The sequence below is a fragment of the Xylocopa sonorina genome, chromosome 10 (assembly GCF_050948175.1).
Source record: "Xylocopa sonorina isolate GNS202 chromosome 10, iyXylSono1_principal, whole genome shotgun sequence".
NCBI classification, from domain to species: domain Eukaryota; kingdom Metazoa; phylum Arthropoda; class Insecta; order Hymenoptera; family Apidae; genus Xylocopa; species Xylocopa sonorina.
The window spans coordinates 11,629,374-11,654,489 of record NC_135202.1 but is presented as its reverse complement, the minus strand read 5'-3'; the positions used below and the strand labels follow the sequence as shown (position 1 = coordinate 11,654,489).

Sequence of the window (25,116 nt, the reverse complement as noted above, 5' to 3'; positions counted from 1 at the left end):
AACTGACAAACGGCCGCTCGATCACGTACATACGCTGCTCTCCTTTAAATATTTATCTTTGGGCCAGCATGTATATCGCGTCCAAAGGCAAACGTTAACGCTGCCTGTCGATAAGCCGAGAATTTCGGTCCCTTCTTCCACACTAGCCGCTACCAAAACTTACAAAGCCTTAAGGAAAGCATTCGTGTTTTCCGCGGAAATGTCGATGCGATTCTACTGAGGCAAAAAAAGGGAGGGACACGAGTCTGCACGAGTGACAAATTTATCGACGATAGAAACTGTAAAATAGTTTGAATCTTTGTTTAATATGAAATTGTCCGCTAGTAGTTCCGAGATATAACTGGAGTCCAATGCTTTTGTTCATTATATTGTAGCTGTACCTTTCAAGAATTTTATCTGTATTACGGAGAGGGGAAAGCAGAGCAAGAGACAGGGTGGACTTCAAAAGTAGGTTAAAAGTACCTTAAAAGGAAAGAATTTTATCTCCATTATAGTAGATTTACAGAAGACAGCGTTCAAAGATTTACGTAGAGAAATGACGTATTACTTTCGGATGAAAAATAAGACTAGCAATGTAACACTCTTGTAACATAGATGAGTGGTGCTTCAAATGGTGTGTTTTACAGTACCGTAATCAAGTTACGTGCAACTGCTCGAGTTATTTGCGATTACACGACATTTTATCTCCATGAAAATTTCCGATAAGGACTTTTCTATACGTTGTATCTTAAGACTTAGTGCTAATGCACTTAAGATACTTTGCCGCAATGCAATTTAAGTTTCCGGTATGTTGGAAAAAAGTTTGACCTCGAGCCAGACAAAAACCGGAGATACGATTCTCTCTGCCTCCAAGACGCAGACGTGTATTTCTCGCTCTTCATCTGTTTATGCATTTCCTCGGGAAGTTGAACCTTTCAACGACACCCGCCGGAGTTAATCAAAGAACAAAGGAAGAAAAATGAATTGGCTCACTTAAAGATCGAGGCCCCTTCATCGTCTGCGAGAAGTATTAACTATTGTTTATCGATAATGATAGGATTTTGCACTGAAAAACTTGGGAGGCGCTTAGTGAATCACAATGGAAGATAGGGTGAGAGCTAGGGGGGTGGATATCAGAAGTATCAACTTCATAGCCGATAATAAATTGATAATGAATTAATTGTCGATAACGAAGAAAGTATGGTAGCTATGGAAAGTATCGACACGGCACTGTGGAAGCTTTGGCCTGCCCAAGTTCCATCTGGGACCCAAGAAAAACTGGCTTAGGGAAAACTCAGGATGAGTCACCCTGCTGAGCCATCCGGAGCCTCGCCTCGCCTCTACAAACACGCATCGTAAGCACCCCAAAGAAGGGATTTCCCGACAGAGAAAGATCCTCCGATATAATTTCTACGATGATCTTCGTGTTGAAACGTATCATGGGTAAAAGACTCGAGCACATACTCGAGAGCATCGCTGCAACGGCGTTCTAGTTCTGTTTTTTCTTGTCGCCAGCGGCTCGACGACCGTTCGAGCATTATCTCGAGCATTAATTACGCGTTCCGTCTGATAATCACGTGCTTTCCGCGATGCCGAGCGTCATTGGACTGCAACGCGTCGCGATAATTGCGCGGCGCGGTTTCCCGATTTTGAGGAGGATTTTCACCCGAGAAAATGGAGAGACCCTCTCGCCTCCCTTTAATTGGAATCGTCCTGGTCGACGGTGGAGGCGTCCCTCCTCGGTTTCTTCGTTTACCGGAAACAGACCTGTCGATGAACGCCTTCGAATTCGCGCGGCACCCTCGCGGAAATCGACTCCCCTCTGTTAATTATCTGCTCGCGCGTAAATCATCGCCGGCGACGAAATCCCACCGCTTCGCCGTTGGTTTCTTTCGCGCAATAATTCACGTCGCGTTCGACGGTGCATCCTGACACTTTATTATTAATATTTTCACCGCACTGCGACGATACGCGGCGAGGGAACGACCAAGGGAAGAAATCAGGCTACGCGCTCGGGGGATGGGAGGATCCTTTTAAACGGAATCGATCGCGAATGTCAAGTGGATGCAAATGCCGCGAAAAGACAACCAACTGGTACCGAGCAATCCCATGGAAAAACTTGTTCTTCTTCGAAAGGGCAGTCAAGCATGCCCGTTTACTCGCGTCCTTCCTGCGTGGCAATAAATTTCTCTTTACATACGAATAATTGATTGCGATACGTAGGTGGATTCGGTACGCTGTTCCAGGAGTCTCGTACTATTCTTCTTCTTCTTCTTTCGCGATTATAACACGGTTAGAATATCCTGTCCGTATCCTTTTTAAAGGCATCTATAAAAGTCCAGCTTATTTATCCCAACCGTGTTTTAACGGTAATCTTGTATGTCAACACCCGGATGCTCGATATGTTAGAACAATTGATTTAAGAGGAGTAAATATAAAGTATTCGGTGAATATTGACAGAAACAGAGACAGTTTTGAAGTATATCAATAATCGTAGTTTCACCGTGCTACATCTGTAATAAAAATAAAATCGAATCGCATGCGTGAGTTGGAAGCCGAGGGTTAGAATCGCGGGAAACTCGCCCCACGAATCGCGTTTACGATCGATAGCGAGACCGATCAAACTTTCACGGAAGGGAGCCAAAGGGGGAACCACGAAACCAGTGGTAGAGGGCCTACTCCCCTCACTTTGATCTTTCCGTTCGAACAGACATCCCCGATGCATCGTCGAAAATAACGCTGCCCGATGTTTTTCTCCCTCGTGAACACGGGTCTGAAGACTATTAAGCACAGCTGTTGCGCGATAACTAAGACACAATGCATTCATGCCCGGTTTTTTTTCCGCTTCCCCCTTTTTTTTTGTCGAGGGATGGCCCGTTCCTCGCGATCTTCCGTGGTTCTGCCCGAGATATACGAGCGTACTTTTCGACGACACAGACGAAGTGGAAAAGTGGCGCGTTCGTCTTGCGGGGGCTGCGCCACATTTCCGCATCGATCTTCCAACTTTTGAAAAGCCTGAAGGATGATCCTGTTGCGCGTTCGGAGGAAAAGTCGAGACGTAAGAGCGCGTAGACAACGCGATGCCACTGGCGCGGCTAAAAATGTCTGTCCCCGTTGGTTGGTGCCTGACTCCTCGTTTCTCTTTTCGTATAATTTGCAAGGCGTTTGTAGTTTATAACAAACGCCTTGTTGACAAAACGCCAGTTGAAATCGGATTTATTTCCAATTTCCTTCGAAGAGGTTAAAATCTCTACTCTCTTGTCAGGAAAAATCGAGATCGACAGGTTTGCCGCGCGATGGGGCAAGTATGTGATAGATTGGTACATCGGCGGTGGGGGATGAATTGGTTGGGAACGGGGCTTTGATATCGCGTAGCTGTCGGGTGGTTCTAGAGGAAAAGCCGTAGACCGCGCCAGCCAGCCAACAAAAGCAACCATCACCAGCGACAGTGGGGCCAGGGGGATCGGAGTAATAGAACAAAGTGGATTCTCGGTCTATGAGTCATCCGTGCATCGAGAGGTGCGTGTGCGCACGCGTGTGTAAACGCGAGTCCCAAGCAGACACGAGGAGAACATCCAGCTGCGGTTCTGTTCGGTTCTCTTCTGGTTGGTTCCGTGAGGGGGGACCAGAGATCCTCGAACGAACCCAATGCGTCGCGTGAAGTCGAGGTCCTGCTGCCTCTGCTCCGGCAACGAGGGTTGACGACCCTAGATTCGATGGGATCCTCGATTATGAGAACGCCGCTCGATCGAACAGAAGTTCTCGCTCAATCTTCGCGCGTTTATTAAACATTTATTAAATATTCAAACGAACTTCGAATAACGCTTCGCTCCCCCGTGAAACTTTTTCGATGGTAATAAATCGTTTGCATTTTAATTTATTCGAAAATATATGGGTTTGCATTTTTCGCAACAATAAATAGCTGAATTTACGAGGCACCGGTATATTTTCACGCAGCATATACATAAGTAATCCATTTACTTGTAACCACGGCTCGTTGAAGGAGCGAGTATCGAATCTACATAAATTCCACGCGCGCGTCGAGAAACCCTCTCGATATTCCGTGGTAACTCCCACGAGTGAAAGGTCCGCGAATCCGCGGCCCGTCCCATTCAACACCGAGAGCAGCCGAGGCACCTTGACTTTGACATCGATTAAATGGCCGCACAACAGGGAAAAGCGTCTGCCGTTCACGAATTATCTCGAGCCATCGCGGCTAGAAAGAAACGGAGAAAGTGAGAAAGACAGAGTGAGCGTGTGTGTCCGAAGCCCCCGTCCCGTTGTTTTCCCGTGACGTGTAAACGAGCAACGAGCAATGAGTGCGCGCGTCAACGACGAGTTACCCTAGGCGCTTTACCCGCCGCCCCCGCGCCTCTCGCGCTCGGCGCCAGCTAAAAATAAATCCACCTCTGCTCTCTCCTCTCCGACACCCTCGCCCGTCGTCCAGCTTCATTCTTCCTCCTTCCTTCGGCTTGTCCCGAGCGTCGTGCGTGCGTAAACGCGCGACGCTCTTCCGTTCACGACGCAACAACTCGTGACACCCCATCCCGCGGTGAGTTACTGCAAAATGGAAAGTCGGCAAACTTCATTTATCGCGGATAGATTGGTAACGCGCAGTGGTTCGATGCTTTCGACTCGATGGGCTTGTCCCGTACTCGACCTCCTGAATATTCATCGACTATTTATCGACTCGTAGTTAAATCGAAAATTAGTTCTAATTTCGCGGTAACAGGCGCGCTCGAGCCCCGACTCGTTTCGCGGCTCGATTGGCATTGTCAGGTATAAATTACCATCAATCGCCCGTCACCGAAATGTTCGTAATGTTAACGTCGCGTAGATTTTCCATGAAAGGTAAAAATCGAGCGAGCCTGGTCGATATGTAATCGCATGTTACGGAGACGTCCGTCACCGTCGACGACTGTGCCACGAAGAATGACCGGTAATTGCGTCGCCGTGGAAATGCCTGGTCAGTATTAAAAAGGGTCCTGGAGGATTTATGACACCCCCGGGTATATCTATAGCTTTCCCTTCGCCGTCTCCCTTCTCGAATATTGAAAGGTTCGCATTTCTTCGCTGCGTGGGTATTGTGCCGAAAATTCGTCACGGTCGCTCTCCTACTGGATATGTACCCTAAATTGTCGAAGAGAATGGAAGGTTAATAACACAGCAAACGCACGGGAACTAGTAGGTATTGTAGATACCCTCGGTACTGAAAATCCAGTTGGTAAGAGCTTTATCCAAAACTCAAATATGAGTCTTGAAACGTGTAACACGAGTCAGTCACGTTTTAGGAGGGTACTTGGAAACCTTTAAATTGTGTTACTTGAAAATCATGTTCTCAGGGTGGGTATCGTATTATAGTAGCGCGGCCTGTACAAAGTTCACGAGGTTGCGCAAGTTCCGATATCGCGTGTTTCTCCCGACACAGTTCGCGCTGCGAGCATACAGACCGCTCATAGACACCGGGTGGGTAGCGTAGTACGTGCGCCCCAGAGTAATGTGGGTGCGCAAAGTTTGTTGCTCCTCGATCGATAGAATCGAATCGCATCGCATCGCATCGCATCCCATCGCGAGATCGTAATTTTCAGGGATACGATACGGTTATACCCGATCGTTCCTCCGCGTGCACACACGCGCATCCGCACACGTAAACGCTCCTTCTCACCTTCCCATTGAATATACCGTGCGCGTGGCCGTTTTTTTTATTTTACAGCCGCCGTAGTTATCGGCTATCGCTATCGTTACGACCGCGTTATGCCAGCCGATCAGACTTTACGTTTATCAGGACGATATCTCTTCCGTACCTTCGAAGCGTTGGGCGTAGCTCGCGCGAGGGCAAAGTCTTCTTCGGGGTTGATCGAGAGGATCCAGGTGCGCGTCACTCTTTCGACCCATTTCGAGGGTTCGCCTGCCCGAGTTTGACCGGACGCGGGCTGCGAACTCTACGCGTTACGTGTCGTTTCTCGTGATCGATCGTCGGGGTAACGAGGACGTCCATCGCCGCCGGTCCGAGTCGTTTCGCGCGCCGCTTTCTCGCGAGCTATTCACGATTAAAGTTACCCGCGGACAAGCGAGTTTTTCACCTGCGAACGTATTTCTTTCATTTCCCTGCTCGATCGAAAGAGGAACGTCCGACACGAGGAAAGATTGTCCCGCGCATCGGCGCTTAGAAATTCGATCGCGTTCAGCGCGAAAAGAAATTTGAACGCGATCGAACGTTTCATATGTGTATTTGAAAAGGTCGAGCACGTGCGTCTCCTGAACGCGCGGGTGTCACGGAACGCGGGTGTGCTAGAAAAGAGCTGGGGGTGGTTAGGCGCAGAAGGGGTGGCCAAGGTGATAGGAAATGTAATCCGACGGGAAATTAGCCTGGATAGCGGCGCTTCAGGTAATTCGTACGTTCAATAATAATTGACGTAACGAGGACGTGTCGGGCTCCGATCAATTGTGGAATCGGTATACGCGTTCGCCACGATATATCCTCGGCATTGAGGGCCGTCCGGTTCTCCCTCGCGACCACATACCGTGTCGCGGCTCTATCCGCATTAGAATTCGAACGCGTTCCAAGAGTTATCGCCGAAACACGCTTGACGATCTTCTAAAGTTATCCTCGGATCTCTCTAATTACCGAATACTTCATTATTTCCACCGTGCTCTAATTGCGGAGCTCGTACGAGAAAACGATACGACTTTATAAAAAGATCGCTCGGCAGCTGGTTTGAAAAGGTCATCGCGTCGGTGTTTAAACCATCGGAGCTGTACGTTTCTTGCGCAAACGTGAAGGGTGTCCGTGCCATTAAATCCTCTTGAAAAGTCGGTTTCCTTCAAAAAGACGAGCTGACCGTTTTTCGCGGCGGAGCCCATTCAATTCGATTCGCGTGCTCGACGCGATGCTCCGTTTCTGTCCGTGCGACCTGCGAAACACTTACGTACTCGTGAGCGGAAACAGTTTTTCGACGTAGGTACCAACCTCTGACCGAGTGTTCGACCCAGTTAAAACGATCGATCGCCGGACTCGCGCGTCTCTTACATTCGAGAGGGAGACGAACGTCTTTGACAATGAACGAGTCGCGTTTTCTAGCCGGTCGAGAGGTAGCAGGGACGATTGGAAAAGTGTGCGTCGCGAGCCGAAAATCGTCGATTTACCGTGACGCTTTTCGTACCGGTTCGATCGATGCGTTTAAAGGGAAACCTCCGCGCAAATACAGGCCACGCGACCGCGACACTGCGGATCGGAGTCGCGTGTCTCGCCCTATCGCGCGTTAATCGGTAATCAAGGTAGACAAAGCCGAGGAAACAGGGTTCGCCGAGTGAAATCGAAAGTGGGTTATCGATCGCGCAGAGATCGTTTTAATTCCCTGCTTGCAAGTAGGGAAAGTGTAGTGTTGGTGGTTGATAAAAAAATTCAGACAAACGAGCGAAATTACGATCGTCTAGGAGAATCTGGTGTATGAATGCGCGGACTATGCTGATACCACTTAAAGATTATGCTTTGGATCCACTCTCTCCATCAGCTGAACGCTCGAGCTATCTTTCACCACTCTCCTCTTACTGGTTGTACTCCTCTCTCACGGCTTCAACGTTCGACAGCGATGTTTACTGATCAGTCAGCACATATATTCGAGAATTTGAACGTCTCGGCGCGTAAAAGAGATTGTACTCCTACCACAGCCCCTTACAGCGCGTGTAACCATCTTTCAGTGGCCCCGGAATAGCGGTAAGAACCAGATCGAATTTTCGTCACGTGTCGCACTGGCAACGGGCTTCTACCACAGGCTACCAACGCGTGACTCCGTTTTCACAGATTTCCAACATCGTTTTTCTAAAAAAGAAAAAGAAAAAGAAATCGATGTTTGGAGGTTCGCCTTATTTTGCGTTCTTCTTGAAGCACCTCTTCTTGAATTCTCTCCCCGGAACGGAGTGACACTATTGTATAGTACGCTCGTGGCTGTCGCACGATCGAGAACGGCGCGAGGGAAGCGATAACTGTCCGCGGAAAGCGTTGAAGTACGGCGGCGCGTTATCCAGCGGAATAAAGGAAAAAAGGGGGCTAATAAAAGGAAGGAAACAACGAGGTAGCTGAGGCGCCGCTAGCGCGTCGGTGAAACTTTCTACTTGGCCAGATTGAAATTGTTTTTCGTCGCTTTTCCAAGTAGGCCAGACGTGTAGGTGTTGGCCGTGTCCGTGCGCACCGCCACCAATTTCCGATCCTAATCGAGATAGACGCGACGCACGGTGCAAGGAAAGCAGATGGGGTTTGTCTCCCGGTCTCTGTGTTTGCGCGCGTTTGTATGCGGAATAGCGCGTGACCGTTGTGACGACGTAGCAAGCCAAACAGCAGAGGGGTTGTGTGGCGTGTGCGAATCTCTTGGTATCGGGGGAGGAATGGACCAAGGCTTGTATTTGGACGGCGGGCGACCCACGGGAGACAGCAGGGGGTGCCCCGTTTCCTCCACGGGGCGTGTGACAGCGTGTTACACTCTGTTTTACGATATTAAATCACACCGTCTCGTTGCCTGTTCGCTGGTACCACTTGCTTTCCCTATCCTTGCCCACCTCCTTTCTTCGCCACCCCCATCCCTACCTTCTTTACAACGGATAAACTCGTTTCGACGGGAATTAGGACCAGTCGAGGGGCACAGGGCCAAATTCAAAGGGAGAGGGTGGCGTGCGGGGCTATCCAGTCCACGAACCGGCGACGCCCACCGACTCGCAAATTGATTCCATTTGCATAGCATACGCCTGTTCCAAAGGTCGTGACGCAAGGCAACGCGGCTCGCGGCGTCGCATCCTACGTGCGTTACCTGCACGCACCACTCGGACGGACACCTTTCCCTTCTCCGAATGCGATGCCGACAAGACCGAGACTGGGGTGAGATTCCTCGGGGTACGTCGGTAATCCGAAGCTACGATCTTTCGCGATGGGAATCGATGCGGATCCGTACATTTTGTTTCGCAATGCTGTAATCACTTTGGCAAACGAACGGCCCCGTTCACGGTACATATATTCGCGCTAATCGCTTAAGCAATTAATGCGTCGCGCAACTGATCGCTAGTTAGCATCGCGCGACTCATCGAACGACGAATCGGCTCGTGTACGGTGCCGCTTTGTGTACTCAGACGATTCGCGTTATGCGCCGAGCATCCTTGATAACAGCGTTCGTCACCGGGGCGCGACTCGTGGCCAGGTCCATTTATACAACGCCGGTGATTACGGGCGAACGCGCGCGGATTACAACGCGGACGATAGAAGAGAGACTATTTCTATTCGGGCGGGCGTTCGTCGGGCAAAAAGGCAGCGCAAACGGGGTAGGATTGTCGGTCGGGAAAAAGGCCGTTTATCGTACGGCATCTCTTTGAATTACGAGCACAATGCGATGGTCGCAACGCGCGTTCGGTTTACGAGATCGTGATATTCCAGGGACGCGTCTTTGTTGGACGGGAAAATGGAAATGAAATTCCGTTCAATTTTCATACCTACGCGTGTATGTATGTATATATATATATATATATGAGGACGCGCGCGATATCCCGTTTTCAGATTTAATCTACGCTCGGCTGAAACTAGTTAGATTGACGCGAAACAATTTAGTTGCTCGCGCGTCGCCGTTTTTTAGCCTATTAAACTATTACACACGAGGTACGAATACGAATCCAGCGATTATTTATTATTTTCTTACTCACCTATTCTAAAAGAATCGTTTTCCGAAGAAAACGGATCGTACGATCTGTTCGTGGAATCTATTTTTACTGATATGAATATGGGCTCGACAGACAGATCGGCCCTTAAAAGTTGTAGGTTTAAACAGTCGGTGCAATTAAACTATTTCTGGAAGCTTAACGTACACACACACGTGCACGTGTGTTCGGCGACGAACGTCTGTCTGCTGCCGGATTACTTACGAGGAGAACCAACGAACGTACCGAATAGAATATGCGGGCTTCTGGGGGTGGCTCGGTGGTTAAGAGTTGCGACCGCGGCGTGGAATTTTTAATTTAGAGTCTTGGGAGGAGCGCGAGACTGGCAGTGTCCCGTGACACGACGTTCTCGAGTTGGCTGCGACAATCCGCGGTCGATTAGCTGGGAAATTAGACTTGGACCCCTCGGCTGTGGGCTTCGCAGTTTTAAGTAACAAATGGGCGGGAGCGAAAATAAATCGCGCTGGGGACGAGAGAAATCCCGGCCCGTGACATTTGCTTCGGCTCCATCGTACACTTTGTGGGAAAAGGGACTGCTTGAACCGGATATGCTTTAATGTCAACCTGTTTAGATATTGATCTTGACTTCACCGCAGAAAAATGATATTCCCAATGTAAAAGTTGTTCTCGCCGTGTATTATCCACTTCGTTACGCCTAGCTGGTGAGCTCGATTAATGATTCAATGCGTACGATGTATCCCACGGTTAGAAGGAGCGCGAAGCTTTAGGTTGGGGCGTAGTTGTCGATGGCGAAAATGCGGCACGATATACGCGAACGTTGTTAACAGAATGTGTTCAAGGAACAGGTGTAACGTACTGTTTAGGATGCTATAATACGTGTAGCAACGTTATTATATATCGCGGGGGTTGCTATAATTCCCGTAGCTCGTTACCCCTCGGCCCCTTTTGCTTTCGCGCAACTGCTGTATATTGTATTACGGATATCGTTAAGCCGGATTGAATGGTAGACGAAGGGTCCTAATTTCTGGTTGTCCCGTGTTTGATAAAATCTGCCTTGGTTCCCTCTCCCCTGGTTTTCTCTCTGACCACGTTCTTCCTGTTTACCCGACAAAAAATTCGTGGCCATTCGGAAGAGGGTTGCGCGTCCGTTAGTGGCCGGCAAAAGCGTAACGAAATCGTATCGGAGTCTTGGACGCGTCGGATACTATCGGAACAATGCGAACGCCATCGCGATACAATTGCACGCTCGATGAAGTTAGAGAGTTGGCGCGATGCAACGCGGGCATCCTTTCGTAGAAAGGTCCTCCACGAGTTTGGGATCTGTAAAGCTTTGTGAAAACTGAAGGCACGCGAGATACGTCGTAAATACAACATGCGGGCGGTTGTTGAAGCGAGTACAATGGCGATTAAATGCTATTCCGTGAAATCTGTTTAACTGTGCAGTGAAAATCAGCTGCTCGTGAAAATCGTAAAAAGAGATCGAGTATCCAGCATCAATTAATTATATTAAATCGATGGACGATGATATTAAAAAATTTGCCGAGAATCTCAGCAGGGGGTAAACGTCGAGCGTGATAAGAGTGGAATTGAAAAGCGTGTCGTAGGCGAAGCATACTTCAGCAGCCAATACGTTCGATCTCCGGCGTGCAGCTGCTTTTGCCACGCTGTCATTTTTCAAACCACCGAGGACACCGTCTTTTCTCTCGCGATCTTCCCTCGATCGTCGGACGGAAACGTCGGAGTCGGGGGTGTTTGCCCCTTGCAACAGTGGCACTGGCAGGCGACTCATCCCACTCGAAACCAGGCCCAGCGTGCAGCTGAGCGGCGGCTGTTTGCGCGTTCCCAGCGACAATCCTATTTATCAACCCTCCAGCGAGCGGGTTTTCACCCTCCCGCCTCTGTACCCGTCGATGCGTTTCGAACTCTTGCCCAAAATTAAATTCCGCGCTTCCGTTGCCACCCTTCTTTCGAGCCATGCAAATCAATCGCGCTGTTACCAAGCCTCTCGTCGCTCTCGACGGGAAAAACCATTAGGGGGTCCCTTTTGCGAAGCGCGATCATCGAGTTACTCCATTATTTCGTCCGCTACGTTGCGTCCGCGTGCCTACAGATTTCGACTGGCTTGGCTCTGACAGGGGTGCGTTCCGCGACCGCTCCTCGATCGATCGCGTTCGGGGGGAGGAAGCTCGATTAGCGAATTAAAGCGGGCTGGTGCCAAAGCTTCGCGGGTCATCGTCCCGGTGCGGTAAAATTTAATCTTCCTTGGCACGAACGCCGCTTCTCGCCCCGTCTGGATGTACGCGGTACCACTTTCCACGCCGCGCGTTTCCACCGCCACCCTCCTTTCCTGTTCGAGTTTCAGGGGTGAAAGAGATTTCGCGAAAACGCCCGTTAACTATGCACGTCCCGCTAACCACCGCTACCGTTTTCAACTTTTTCCGAGTGGCTTTTCCTACAAAATATCCCCTTCCATCTTGTATTACTGTTCCGGCGAACGGTGATGCGGAAAAGTAATTTTCCAGCTGCCGGTGAAAAATGAAATTTACTTAATCTTGCCTGTAACTAAATAACGGATGAGACCTGTTGACGATGTTGAGAGAATTCTAATGAATCGCGTGTGGGAAATACCTGCGGGAAGAAACTAGAATAAATATATATCCGCTTAGCAGTGAGAAAAAGGAGCATAAGCGTAAGAACCCGAATGGAGTTAACACGTGTATTCGCTACCTCGGTTTCTCCCTTTAACGAGCAGTCGCAATCCCGAATAAACGTCACGAACCGAGGCGCGCCCCGTGTGTTTCTGCTCAATATTGTACAACTAAAACTCTGTCTCGTTACAGGCTAAAACAGCTTATAATTGAATACCGTTTTCCTGTTTCAGTGGGAAATTGGGAATTCGCGATTGCCATTTATTATAATAAACTCCCTAATGTAGCCATAATAGGTGTATTACGAGCCAAACGAACGTTCCTCGACTCGGAGTCGAGAATTTTTGTTCGATTATTCGTATCGATGAAATTTTCCCAGGTTCGAATCGTACGTTACGAATTCATAACCGGCGCCATTGTCCGTAGCAGACGGTTCGATGGAAGGAAATGAAATAATGCCTATGGTAAACGAATAAAGTAACGAGGGATCGTAGTTTTCGAGTCGCACGGGAACTATGAAGCGCTGGTTGATCGTCAGTTTTTCACAGGGTTTCCGATGCGCATCGCTCGTCGCCTCGGTCCGATGGAACGATCCCGCGGCACTCGTGGGAATTCTCACGGACATAAATTATCGTAAGTTGACGTAGTAAATTGCGTAGCTGGCAAATTCGGAAAATACACCCGGGTTGACAGCAGTCGGCCGTTGGCAAGCGTACACGCGCGATATCTCGTTACGTGGTCCGCTGGTCAAGCGTAGATTCGGCGCGCGCGATATCAATGAAAACGCGATTCGTGTCACTGGACTAACGCGTCCAGGGCCTCTTGTTCTCGCGTTTCGAGCCCTTTCGGTCATCCACGGATCTCGTACACGATCGCGCCTTATCATCCAACAACGTCGTATCCACAGCGCATACACCGATAGTTCTTAACTCGCTCCAAGTCTTAACTAACCTTAACCATGTTCTATGGTTCTCCGGTGGTCCACGGGGGAGTTTGCGCGCGGTCGCTGTGCCCTACTAAAATTCTGCCAACCATGTAATCTTGGTAAAACGAGTGAAGAAATATTTCGATGCGTGGATCCAGCTGGGCTGAACATTTGCGCCGGACGCGAAGGGTTAAGCCGCGTGCAAGTGTACTCGCGGAAGCGAAGGGCTCGTTAGATTCGGTGCACCGTGGAAATCGCGGAATTGCAACGGAAATTACGCGACGCACGGCTGCGTGGCCGCGATGTTCGATCGCGGGGGGGCCGTGGAATCGCGAATAGAGCTCGGAACGAAAGCCGGCCAATTCTAGGTTGTCTCGGATCGATGCGTAATTGGGATTCTGAAATTAAAGGCGTTCCTCGAGGAGAACGGCTAGCAGCGATCGGTCGTCGCTGATAAAGCGGAACGATATCCGTTTCCCTTGCTTCTTCCTTCCAGTTGCCAGCATAGCACGTATTTCATCCGCGCTACGGTAAATTCTTGTTCGACGTGCAGAGTTTAAACCGAGCTGCTGATGTACGTCGCGAAATAACGCGGATTAAATATAAACGTTACGAAGGAAGAATCGCGAGAGAGAGAAGAAACCGGTCGAAAGTAGAAGAGGCGGCGGGATGGGCAATGAGTCGAAAGGGGCTGGTAGCTGGTCGCGCGGAACACGTACACGTAGAATGCATTAAATAGAGATGGATGGAAGAGCGAGCGTACCCTTGGGAGCCGGGAAACTAGACTCGCGCAAAGGTGTGTATACGCGTAAAGGTCTCTGCTGGGCTGCCACGGTTAGGTCTCCTCGCCCCGTTTTGCGAAGCGTTCGCGTTCCAACGCGAACACTTCCTCGCGGCGCATCTAAAGGGTTTATGTAGGCTGTTAACCAGGACAGACGCGATCATATTTGTTTGCCGCGTCTGTGAGTCGCGTCTCGTGCCGCCGTATACCAATCTATTACTTCTATTCTGTCCTGCTTCGTCTAATAATTACCACGATTATACGATCTACGAATACGCCGAATACGTCGTAGCAAGGTAGAGCGATACGAATAGATCGTTTCTGTAGCCTCGCGGAGCACGTACGAGATGGCTTACTTAAAATGCAAGAAAAGTAGCGATTTTGCATATTTAAAGTGGTGTCGTATGCACGTATATCCAGCGTGTGTCGGAGTCGTTATCGTTGGCCGAAAAATCGGACGCTTCCGTCGCGGGCAACCGGGTCGAATCGGTAGCCGTGTGATAATTCCAGAGCGAACGGCCTCGGTGCTCTATAAACACGCCTGACGTCCGCGCGTGCACGGCCGGCCTACCTTCTCGCGTTTGCTTTTATGCTCGCGAACGAGGGCCCTCGGAAAAGTAGAGAGAACCGCGTTACATTGCCCTGTAATTATCCGCGAACTCTCGGCCCAGCGGGCGCGGACACACGGCCCTGTCATTCGGTCACCTTTCGCGGCTCGACCGCACCGCGTTGCCCACCGCTGTTCGCCACACCGCGGCTTCCATCCTCGGTCAGATCCACGCCAGCGCGAAATATTTGCGTGCACCCGCACCTACACGGTTACAAAGAGTTCGTTGATGCATCGTCCCAGGCGGAAAGAGTTCCGCGACGGTGTTCCGATTCAAAGTCGCCTGGAAACGGGTGCGCGCTGCAAACTTCCATCGGGGTTGGGATCCCATCCTGGATTAATCCGATTACGCTCGATGCCCGATGAATTTATTTTTCCGACTAATCCAACGGCCGTCCGTCACTTCGTCGACGATTATACTACTGTGGGAACGTTGGGCAGTCGTCGACTCCCTCGATTCCGTAAACGTGTCTTTTGTTCACAGGATTATTGTTATTAAATACTTTTCGCACACTTGGTTGGTTCGACATAAAATATCAATTTTTAGCCAAAGTTAAAATATCCTTTCGCGGTGCGTGTAATTCATTGCTACGTTGACGTAACATGCGTCTGGTTGTTAAAACGCGTTCATTAAGCGCTCATATGTGGTCCATGTCTGCGGGCAACTGACTTACGGTTGTGCCAGGCGCGCGGAATTGACGGTAATACATTCCCGTACAATTTTGTCCCCGATATATGCTCCCATTGGCCGATAGAGAAGATTAAAAAAATTGTCTCGCGCGGATACCGGAACGTAAAAAATACGGCTGCTCGATACTTTTCGTTTACAGTTTAATCTCGCCGACAAAAGTCGTCGTTTCTCCGTGGGTGACGTTTTTCCAAGCGGGAAATAGCGTCTCCTGTCTCTCTGGTTTTGAAACGGGAATGGGAAAAGTAATACAATATGCAACGACCGACTGTAAAAGCTTGATGAAAATGTTACCTCCAATATGGCTGATCTTAGCCAGCCGGGAAAACACAAAAGGAATGTTCTATGCCGCGTTATTAAACCTTTGTTGCGAACCATTTACCTTTTCTTTTCTTGTCGTGACAAGGATTAAGCTGTCGTTTCCCTCGTGTCGACGTTTTCCCGACGCGCGCGCGCGTGCATACCTCTCTCCCTTCTTCCACTTGGTTACAGTGCCTTTTGTTACCAATACGTATATACACAGATGTATCATATGTACAGGCTCTCGTGTGGCATGCACGCTGGTACTGGCATGCGACGATACGATCGCGTTTCCTGGGACCCACGCGATTTCGCGGATTAACCGCAATTCTCGCGCGCCGCCGCTTGCGCCACTAACGAGCCAAGGAATTTCCGCCAATGAAGGCGTTTCGCTCGACGACCAGAACTGATACGTGCCAACCCTTTAACCCCCGGCCGCGTTTCTTTGCGCCAGCAATTCTCCGCGCTGATATCGGTTATTCCCGCGAGACAGAGGCGACTAACGCGGTTCTTACGCCGCCCGAGACGTCTCTAATTTGTTACGATTATGCAGAGTTGCGGATGAGATCGCTCGCGGATCATCCTGAAATACTCGAGCGATAAGGGCGGATTAGCGCACCCGAGCGAGACTCGATCCTTCCACCCTCGAGGAAGAAACGAAAACGAGACCTCCTAACGTAGATCGTCGGTTAGGCTTAATCCTTGGACCGTTGCGAATCCATGCGTGCTTTTCGCAATATGCTTCCACTGTGACTCTTTTTTTTTTTTTTTTTCTACGACAACGGGCAACCGTTCGATACGAGCTGCTACTTCATATGCGAATCTTTTAAATTGCTTTCCAAATCGCGTATAATCTCATTTATGGACTCGCGATACGCATCGTGGAGCACGATCGATACGCTTTGCGTCGAAAGTGAAAAATAACTGGCTACGATCCTGAAAGGGAACTGCGAATCGTCTATTAGACGGGGTCGCACCGTGGAGGGAATGGTTTCCGCGTAACTCGCCGGAGTCGACGAAGACTCATCGCGGATTAGGTATTTCGTTAGGGACGATCGAACGTCGACGTATCAAATCCAATATCGCGATACGTATGCGTTTCCGTGTCCCGCGACCAGCGGCAGGGGTAACGGATAAAGAACCTAAGCTACTTAACGTGAGCTAAATCCACGTGGTAATCCCTCGCGGTGAATCCGAACGGGGAGTTCGTTGCCCGTAAACTGGGTAAAATCGTGGAGTTCGATCTCCCGTGGACGTCGTGCGACCGATGGATAAGATTCGCGATTACAGAGTGGACCGAGAATGGCCACCCCGCGGTTCCGCCGCAAAATTTGTAACACGTATTGCCCTAGATTTCAAATCACCGCTTTAAAACATACGCTGTGCAAAGAATATTATATTTTCCTCGGTCGATAGGGAGGCAGCTCTAAGTGGACGTTAAGTACGTAGATCCGAGTGTCGACACTGGTCATGCGACGGCGACTCATTTCTAACCTTCCAGTAAATCTTTTCCCCTTAGCGCGACGTGGAATTACGGAATAAGGTGTACGTATAGTTCGCTGGAAAGAGATTAGTCGAGGATAGGCGCGGTTCTTCTAACGCCCGAACGGAACGCGAGGGCACATATATTTAGGGACACGTGTCTGAAACAGAAAAAATTGCCCTCCTCGGAATAGAGACGGGGGAAGCGGAAGCGCTTTTAGCTCTGACTTCTAATCCAACCCCTCGTACGTTGTCGCGGCTGTGGGGTTTCTCGAGCAGCCGGAAACGACACGATGGATCCGGTCTTCGAGCGTTCTAAACTAAGGAATAAATTCAACAATTTCGTACGTCTTTCCACTTACAGTAGAATAACCAAATAATAACTAACTTTACAACGAGGGAAGATATTTAAAAGTGAAATAAGCATTTCGAGTTTTATGTAATTCGACGTAACGTTCTGGGAACATGCCAACGTTCTCCTCCCCCGTATCGCAGCCGCATATACAGGGGTCAAAGTTTACTTGGTTGTACCAAGTCCAGGAAAAGAGGAAACGGCAGGGTTTTTTTGCGGCAATTTCAGGTTTTCCGGCTCGACCAATCTCTGCGGCGTTTATCGTTAGCAGTTTGGCGAGATAAACGCCCGTAAAAGAGTCCGTTGTGCCCTTATCTTGAGGGCTTCGATCTCGACCAACACCTGTCCCTCGATCCGGCGTTGTCCCGTGCGAAAACCCAACCGGATGCATACCTCTCGAGGCGACGAGCCGTTCGTGCGTCGCGGAATTACCGTGAAATATCATTGTTGGCAAAGTTCCTCGGTTATAGCCGAGGTGTCTCGTACTTCCTGCAATATCTCGACGGAAAGTTCGGTGGGCCGTCCCGTTTCCGGCGTTTCTGGCTGCACGAGCAAGCACGCGGTTCTACGTGTCACCGCGGATGGTGTTCGCGCAGACTCGCCGTTCCGCAACCGCGTATGGATCCAGCTGAAAGCTGGATCGAACGATTCGATCGACTGAATTCGGTCAGGAAAGCGAATAGCGAACAGCTAGAGGCGGAAAGTCACGCGATTATCGCGTCTCTCGATTTCTATAATAGAAACTGCGTTTGCCCGGTTCGCGAGGTATTATAATGGCGGAACGTGTCGCGCGTTATCAGTCGAGGCCGGAAATATGCCTTCTAAGATATTCTTCGCGCGAATCTTTGACCATTTCTCCCCGGAATACGTACGCCTGTACGTAGTGACTCACGAAAGTGTTCGTACGAATACCCGGGACTTTTAACCAGAGGAATACGTGTACGTACAGTGACCGTACGGTTAAGTGTTCGAAGCGATACGGTATCAATAGCTGGGGGAATGTCTCGAGATTACATCAGTGAAAGTAGAAAATAACGCAGTGGTTACGGTACATTTACTGCGACTACGAGCATCGATGGGTCGTGAAACAACCATTTTTACGTTACATATTATATATGAATATTTAACTGGATACCAACAAGTCGATGGTACATCCTATAAAATAGCGGATCGTCCCATGAATACGTTTCGGTTTCGTTCCCGTGACGACGAAGCGATATAAAGAGTAAAACGAGGAAACTATCGATGAACTGTCAGGACGGGGAACATTCGTTTTCTTGACGACGGAACGCGGCGAGCTGGATCGAATCAGTGGCTCCTGAAAACGATAGACCGACACGATTTCATAGAATTGTATTTCAGTCGGAATTCGAAGTTGCTCGACAGAACGATGTATTTATGGAAACGCGTCGTCCCAACGAGCTAATTTCGCCTGGGGGATTCTTTATCGCGAACCGTTTCTTCGAATTCTTAACCCGTTCTTTTTCAAACAGACTCTTCTCAAGGCTGCGATCTTAGCGGGCTGTGAACTCGCGCGAGTTATCAGAAGTCGTTGTCCCAACCGACGAACGTCTGTTTATCCCCAACAATTGAAATTTTTCTGCTTCTTCGATCGATAAACGAATCAATCAATCGTTACTCGAGGGGGGAACGGATATCCTTGCGCGAGGAGTACGGAGTACGCAGACATGGACGAGCGTTCCAAAAGCGAACGCACGCGTTATCGACGTCGAGCTAAAACTGACCGTCGCGACAATGGGGGCTCTTTGATGCAATTGCCTCGCTTTGAACACTCTGTTCGATATCGTTCGATAGAGAGTGGGTACGCGCGCCTCGGATACGCGATATTCCGCGACGTAATGCGAGCTCGCAAAATAGTAGATAATTAGCAGCTTCGCGGGCTGGGAAATAGCCCTGACTAACGGCACAGTTGAATCGAACGGCGGTTACCACCCTATCTATTCGATGAATCGCTGGCTGACCTGGCCGCGGTGTTACAATTCCTCCAATTGGGGATTCTATTGAAGACAAATTTCGTATGGAAGGAAACCGGTCAGGGAAACGAGAGAAGCGAGAAAGATGGGCGAGCGATCGCGAAAACATGCAAACGACGGCGTTGCCCGTTTCTTTCAGCAACAGGTGTCCCGTTTTTCTGAACCCCCAATTCGAGTACGAATTTTCAGACGTCACTCCGATACTTCAGATTCGAGTCTGTCGATGGAACTATCGTATCATCGTCGTGAGAAAAATCAAGCGTCAGTTCGCTGTATCAAGTGAAAAGAAATCCATATTTTCCAATCAATTTTTATCGGAATCCATATCTTATTTCTACGATATTTAACTCTCAATTAAAGCTCGGAACGTCCCGCAATTTCCAATGATACAGTTTTTAATCAGTTTCCATGTTTCATATTCGGAGTATCAAGTATTTTTAGCCGCATCAATGTACTATTAAATGTTCAAATATCGATTGTAGTCGGAGAACTTGTTATATCCCGATGAAACAAGATGTAAATGGTAACGTGGATAGGATCGCGCGTCAGTCACTGCCATATTTTCCGAAGATATATCTTTTAATCAAGTTTTAAGCTTCATTTCCGCGATGCTAAACGAAGGAACTTCGTTAAACGCAATGTAGCTGCTAAAATAAACGCGACAATGTAGTAAATATTGATTGCCTAGAATAATGCCAGGCATTCTGCAGTGAATTTTTAAACTGCAAGATTTGTTACCTTCGAGACGGATAATCAGAATAACATACAGTAATTCATTCATAGTGCAACGACACGACTAAACAGTTTATCTTGCCCTGACAGATTTATTCGCGATATAAAAATGAATTTCCTGAAGAAACCCCGGACAGGGCGTAACGCTATTCATCAATTCGAAAATGAGACATAAATCATAAGTAACTCCGTGAACTTTACGTGACTTCGCATTGAGGAAGTTTCTCCTGTATAATCCTTTACAATAGCAATCGCGGCACGCTATTTTATTACGTGACCTAAAAGCGTTAGGTCTCAAAAATGTAAGTTCAACGTTAGCCGTCTTCAAAAATTCTTAGAATGTAAATTGTTGTGTTCGAGTCCATGACGGGTCGTAAGTCGTAAGAAATGGAACGGTTCGTTTGGAAAAAATCTGGCACCTCGTTTCGCCGATTCATCGGTTGAACGAACTCCATCGTGGCCCCTGCGAAGTTCTTTGACCGCGATTTTGGAAATTTGGGAAGAGCAGAGAGGTCAAAGGAGAAGTTACACCGAAACCACCCCGGATGACAAATAGGAAGGAGCAACGCGAGCTTCCCTTTGATGCCATTGGTTTCTTTGGCAATCAACGGTAGGAACGGTGTAACGAGAGCGTAGTTGAGCGCGAGCGTACGAAAGAGGGTGAAAGACGAGAGGGTGGAGTTGCTCTGCCTACAACCGACCTTCTGCTAGAGTCGATGGAGAGCCGCGGTAGGGGCTGATTCTTTCGGGAGCGCAGGAACGACACGGTGCTTCGGTTAATATCGTTGTCCTCGTAATTTGGAGAAGAGATCGTGTCCCTTGCGTACTCTCGACGAAAGAGGGTGAAAGTGAAGGGTCGCGATGAAGAATCGCGTTGGAGTGCGTTTTCACGAATACGCGCTCTTCTTCCTCCGATATCGAACAGCTTTCCGTTTTGTCCGTGGAAATTCACGAAACTTCCGTATCCCTATTTTTATCACCAACGGGTTCAAACATGCAATGATCCCCTTGTTCGTACATTTTCGGACATAAATGATTTTACAGCTAATACCAGTTTTAATAAAATATTACATCAGTTTAAAAAATTGATTTTAGTCGAGAGATTAAAAGCTGACCGGATTTTTGGAGCAAAGCCTTTTTAATTGTACATATATCAAATTTTAAATTATTAAAGTAATATGAGATAACTTTTAATATCGCGCCCATATGTATTTAACTCGTTTTATCGAACGACAATGGTAATTCCTGGTTATTGGTAGATGAACTTTAAATTTATCGCTAATCATAGGGTTGATAATTAACGACGATTTAATGAACGGCCACGGACGATCGCTAATACATACTCCGTTAATCTCGAAAATGAAATGGCCTGGAGATCCACGCGTGCGCGTTGTTAACTGCAATTATACTAATAGAAATTGCGTTTCGCGGCGAAACGTTGACGATGGACGGAGGTTACGTGGGTGGCGAACAATGACGATGTTCGCCAATGAACGATTCCGGTGTTTCGCGCGAATAGGACAGGAAGAAAGAGCAACGCGCGATGCAAACGAGCAAATTGAAATGGACGGTTCGTACGGTGGAAGTAACGCGAGATATCGGAGCCGTCGCGTAGGTCAGAAGCAATTAAGCCCCCGTCGCACGAATACGTCTCGAAAGGGTAAGTTCTCGATGCTCCGGTCCCTTCGAAACAGCTGGAAAGTGTAAGGGTTCTTCGTCGATGAAACTTGGCTCGATCGAACAACTATTACGTGCAGCATTCCAATTACAAATTAGATTGATAATTTCCATTATCCCAATGGACATTTCTTTAATTATGTTTACGAGGATACAATAATATGGTTTGAATTAATAATTAATAATCAGATTATAGCAACGATTCCCAGCTTGATCCAGAGATTAACGACAGTATTTTTGTTATTTACAATTGTATTCGTATCGTATCGTAGCAAAGTACGCGTTATAATGATCAGACGGTGCGGCAAATCACGAACACTTGTGAAAACATAATAACGCCGCTCGATCATCGACTACCTATTTATATCCCCCGTGTATATGAAATTGCGTGACGTTGTCTGCCAGCGGGAATAGACAAGCTCTTTCCGTGCCTCCCAAAACTCGAGATTGCGCCAGGCACAGATGTTCGAAAGACGCGACCGATTACGAGCGTCGAGCGCATCTTGAGCACGATCGAAGCGGAGCAGTAATTGAATCAAGTACATTATCGCACAGGATCAGAGGAGACGTCGAAATGGCGCGGCCAGGATATTCGGGAAACAGTTTGGACGCGTTCGAGACTCATCCTCGTCGACCTTCTCCTTATGCAATTCCTCTCACCGACCGAATTACATTTTAGTTCTCGGCGGAGTTTGAACAAATTTCTAAGCAATGCGGAGCGTGCGACGTTGATCTTTCAAGTTCGATCCACGGGTTGCTGACCGCTCGTTTAAATAGATCGTTCTTCTTTATAGAAAAATTGGCTAAATCGCAAAGTTCCCCACTCGACTAGCGAGATTAATTTGATCTTTCCTATTGGGAATGATTAAGAAATCGTCTGTTATTTTTGGCCCTGGTGTTTAGAAAAGCAAATGCCACCATATGAACTGCGGTTAATTAATTAGAATTCTCCTGCCTCTCCCTATCTCAGTCTAGTATTATAGCGCGGGTCTTCTATTGTTTCTGCGGTATTACTACACGTTCAGCGAACGAGAATTGATCGAACTGAAGAAAATGCAAACGCATGTCCGATCAGCGAAGCCTCGCGTCGCGGACAGGCTTGCAAACTCGATCGAAAGTGGGTTAACCCGTACGTAGACAAGTAGGACTACTCTGGGGGATGTTCGCGTGCCGTTCAACGATTCACCAGCTCGTTTCCTCTGCTCGTTCACTTAACCAACCAAGTCACCGCACCTTTAACACGTTTTCGACTTCATTTTCGTCCCGAGAGCCGAACCGGTTTCCAATCAAACGTTATCACGCGCGCGTGTAAACTGCGAGCGCGTCGATCGATATATTAATTAGGTATCGTCGAATTTTCGTTTTTCCCTTCTGCTCTAACGATAGTACCTAAGTATTAACGTCTATAAATAAGAGTTACGTGTAGCAAAGTGTGAAATGAAAGGTGGAAAAAAAGTGAATCAGACAGACGTTTCAGAGCACGCAGAAACGATCAAAGACCAGAAACGACGAGACCGAAAAATCAAGGGGATAGTCCCACTAGATTTCCATTTGAATCCATTGTTTGCACTCTTTCTTTCGATTTTCATCTTTCCTCGTCGACCGATACGAAAAAGGATTTCAATGGTGCTCGAATTGCCAGATATTGAACGCAGCGACAGAGGTATCGTGAAAATCGTTCCCGGGGTCTTACTTCGAAGTAAGCCAGTAGACGGAAAAAAGCGAGCGGGCGCGTTGATAAGCGACCGATGGGTGAAATAATTATTAGGCGGTTCCGCGGCGAAGCGAGCGCGGCGTCGATGCGGGTTTTCGAAAGCTTCCCCTCAATTATTTATCAGCCTTCTCTCCCTCGATACCTCCCGGTCGTCGTTGCGGGCGTCATCGCGTCGCCGCGCAAAATCGAAAGCTTTTACGCTTTCGTTGGGCCGTGTTTTCACGCGTAACCAAATAAAAGCCGACGAAATGGCTGGGCGCCATCGCTGAAGGGATTCTAACGAATTCTTTGTCTGCCTTCTGTGTTTCAGTCGACGCGACGAGGTTGAGGCATTCGAGACACTTGGACGCGAGATCGCTGTTCTCGATCGAAGAGGAATTAGCGGTGAGTGCTTTCCGATTGCCCCTCTTTACTCGATTCCCCTGGCCCCGTTGGATACGATTCAATTCTACGCGATTGGAACGTGTCGCGTGGAATATTCTCCCGGGATTTGTTCCTTTTTTCACCGAGGGAATACTCCGCGGTAAAGAGATTTAAGTCGCCTCCCGTTGTTCCGTAGATGCAGGTGAACGAGAACCATAATCACAAACCGGTGTTTTCGAATTGCTCGAATTACGCGCCGGTGGTGAAGGAGGAGGAACCAGTGGGCACCGTGGTGATTCAAGTACACGCCGAGGACAGAGACCTTCCGAACGACGGAGGTAAGCGAAGACACGAACCGAGATTTTCCGAACGACGCGTCCTAGAACTGCTAAGACATTCGTCCATTTGTCGCAGGTACGATCACGTACAGCTTCGTAACAGCCCCAGGCGAGAAGCTGAAGTTCGAAATCAACAGCAAAAACGGGTCAATCAGAACTACGCAAGTATTGGACAGGGACGAGCCTGCTCGAGAGAAAGAAGCCTACCTGACTGTCCTCGCAACCGACAACGGGAGGCCGCAACTCGACGATGTGTGCACGTTCAAGGTTACCATCGAGGACGTGAACGATAACGCGCCCGTCTTCGACAAAGTGGTATGTCCGGCTATCCTCGCGAGAGTAATGCGTCGATTGGAGCCGCACTATGGGTCACTCGATTTGTCCATGTAGTTTGCTCGCCTACTATCACGAGTATAGTCCCATCTCCATTTCTAACTAAACGATCGCACGCGTATTGCAGATTTTCGAGCGCTTCTTCTTCGGACCAATCGAATCTCCCGTAACGCGTGGTTTTTACCGCGTATCAGTGAACGAAACGTAGCGTATTACCTCTTACGTTCTTACGATACGATTGCGTTACACTAACCACTTTTGCTTCGATTTCTTTCTTTTCCTTTTTTTTTTCTCTCAAACCCAGGTCTTTCGTGGACACGTATGGAAGGTTGGTCTCGAATTTTTGCGGTGTACCATGTGTATCTCGATGTTCCCTTTTTTTTTTCATTTTTCTATATTATTATTTTTTTTTTTTTTTTTTTTTTTTTTTTTGGAATGCGAATGCTGATACGAATGCGTAAATGTTATTCTTCCGCCCTTGTTCGCTTGACTGTCCTAATTAGTTTTTTCAATGTTTCCAACTAAAAGATGACGCCGTAAACT

At 48.4% G+C, this 25,116-nt stretch overlaps 1 protein-coding gene across 2 annotated transcripts in view; it reads left to right on the top strand.

The window, feature by feature from the left end:
• The window catches only part of Shg (DE-cadherin), a 50,849-nt gene that overhangs the window by 19,615 nt on the left and 6,118 nt on the right, over positions 1-25,116 (top strand). For both annotated transcript variants that reach the window (XM_076903461.1, XM_076903463.1), the window contains 3 exons: positions 23,850-23,923; positions 24,099-24,240; positions 24,317-24,555. In XM_076903461.1, coding sequence (XP_076759576.1) covers positions 23,850-23,923; positions 24,099-24,240; positions 24,317-24,555 — 455 coding nt within the window. The remainder of the gene's footprint in view (positions 1-23,849; positions 23,924-24,098; positions 24,241-24,316; positions 24,556-25,116) is intronic.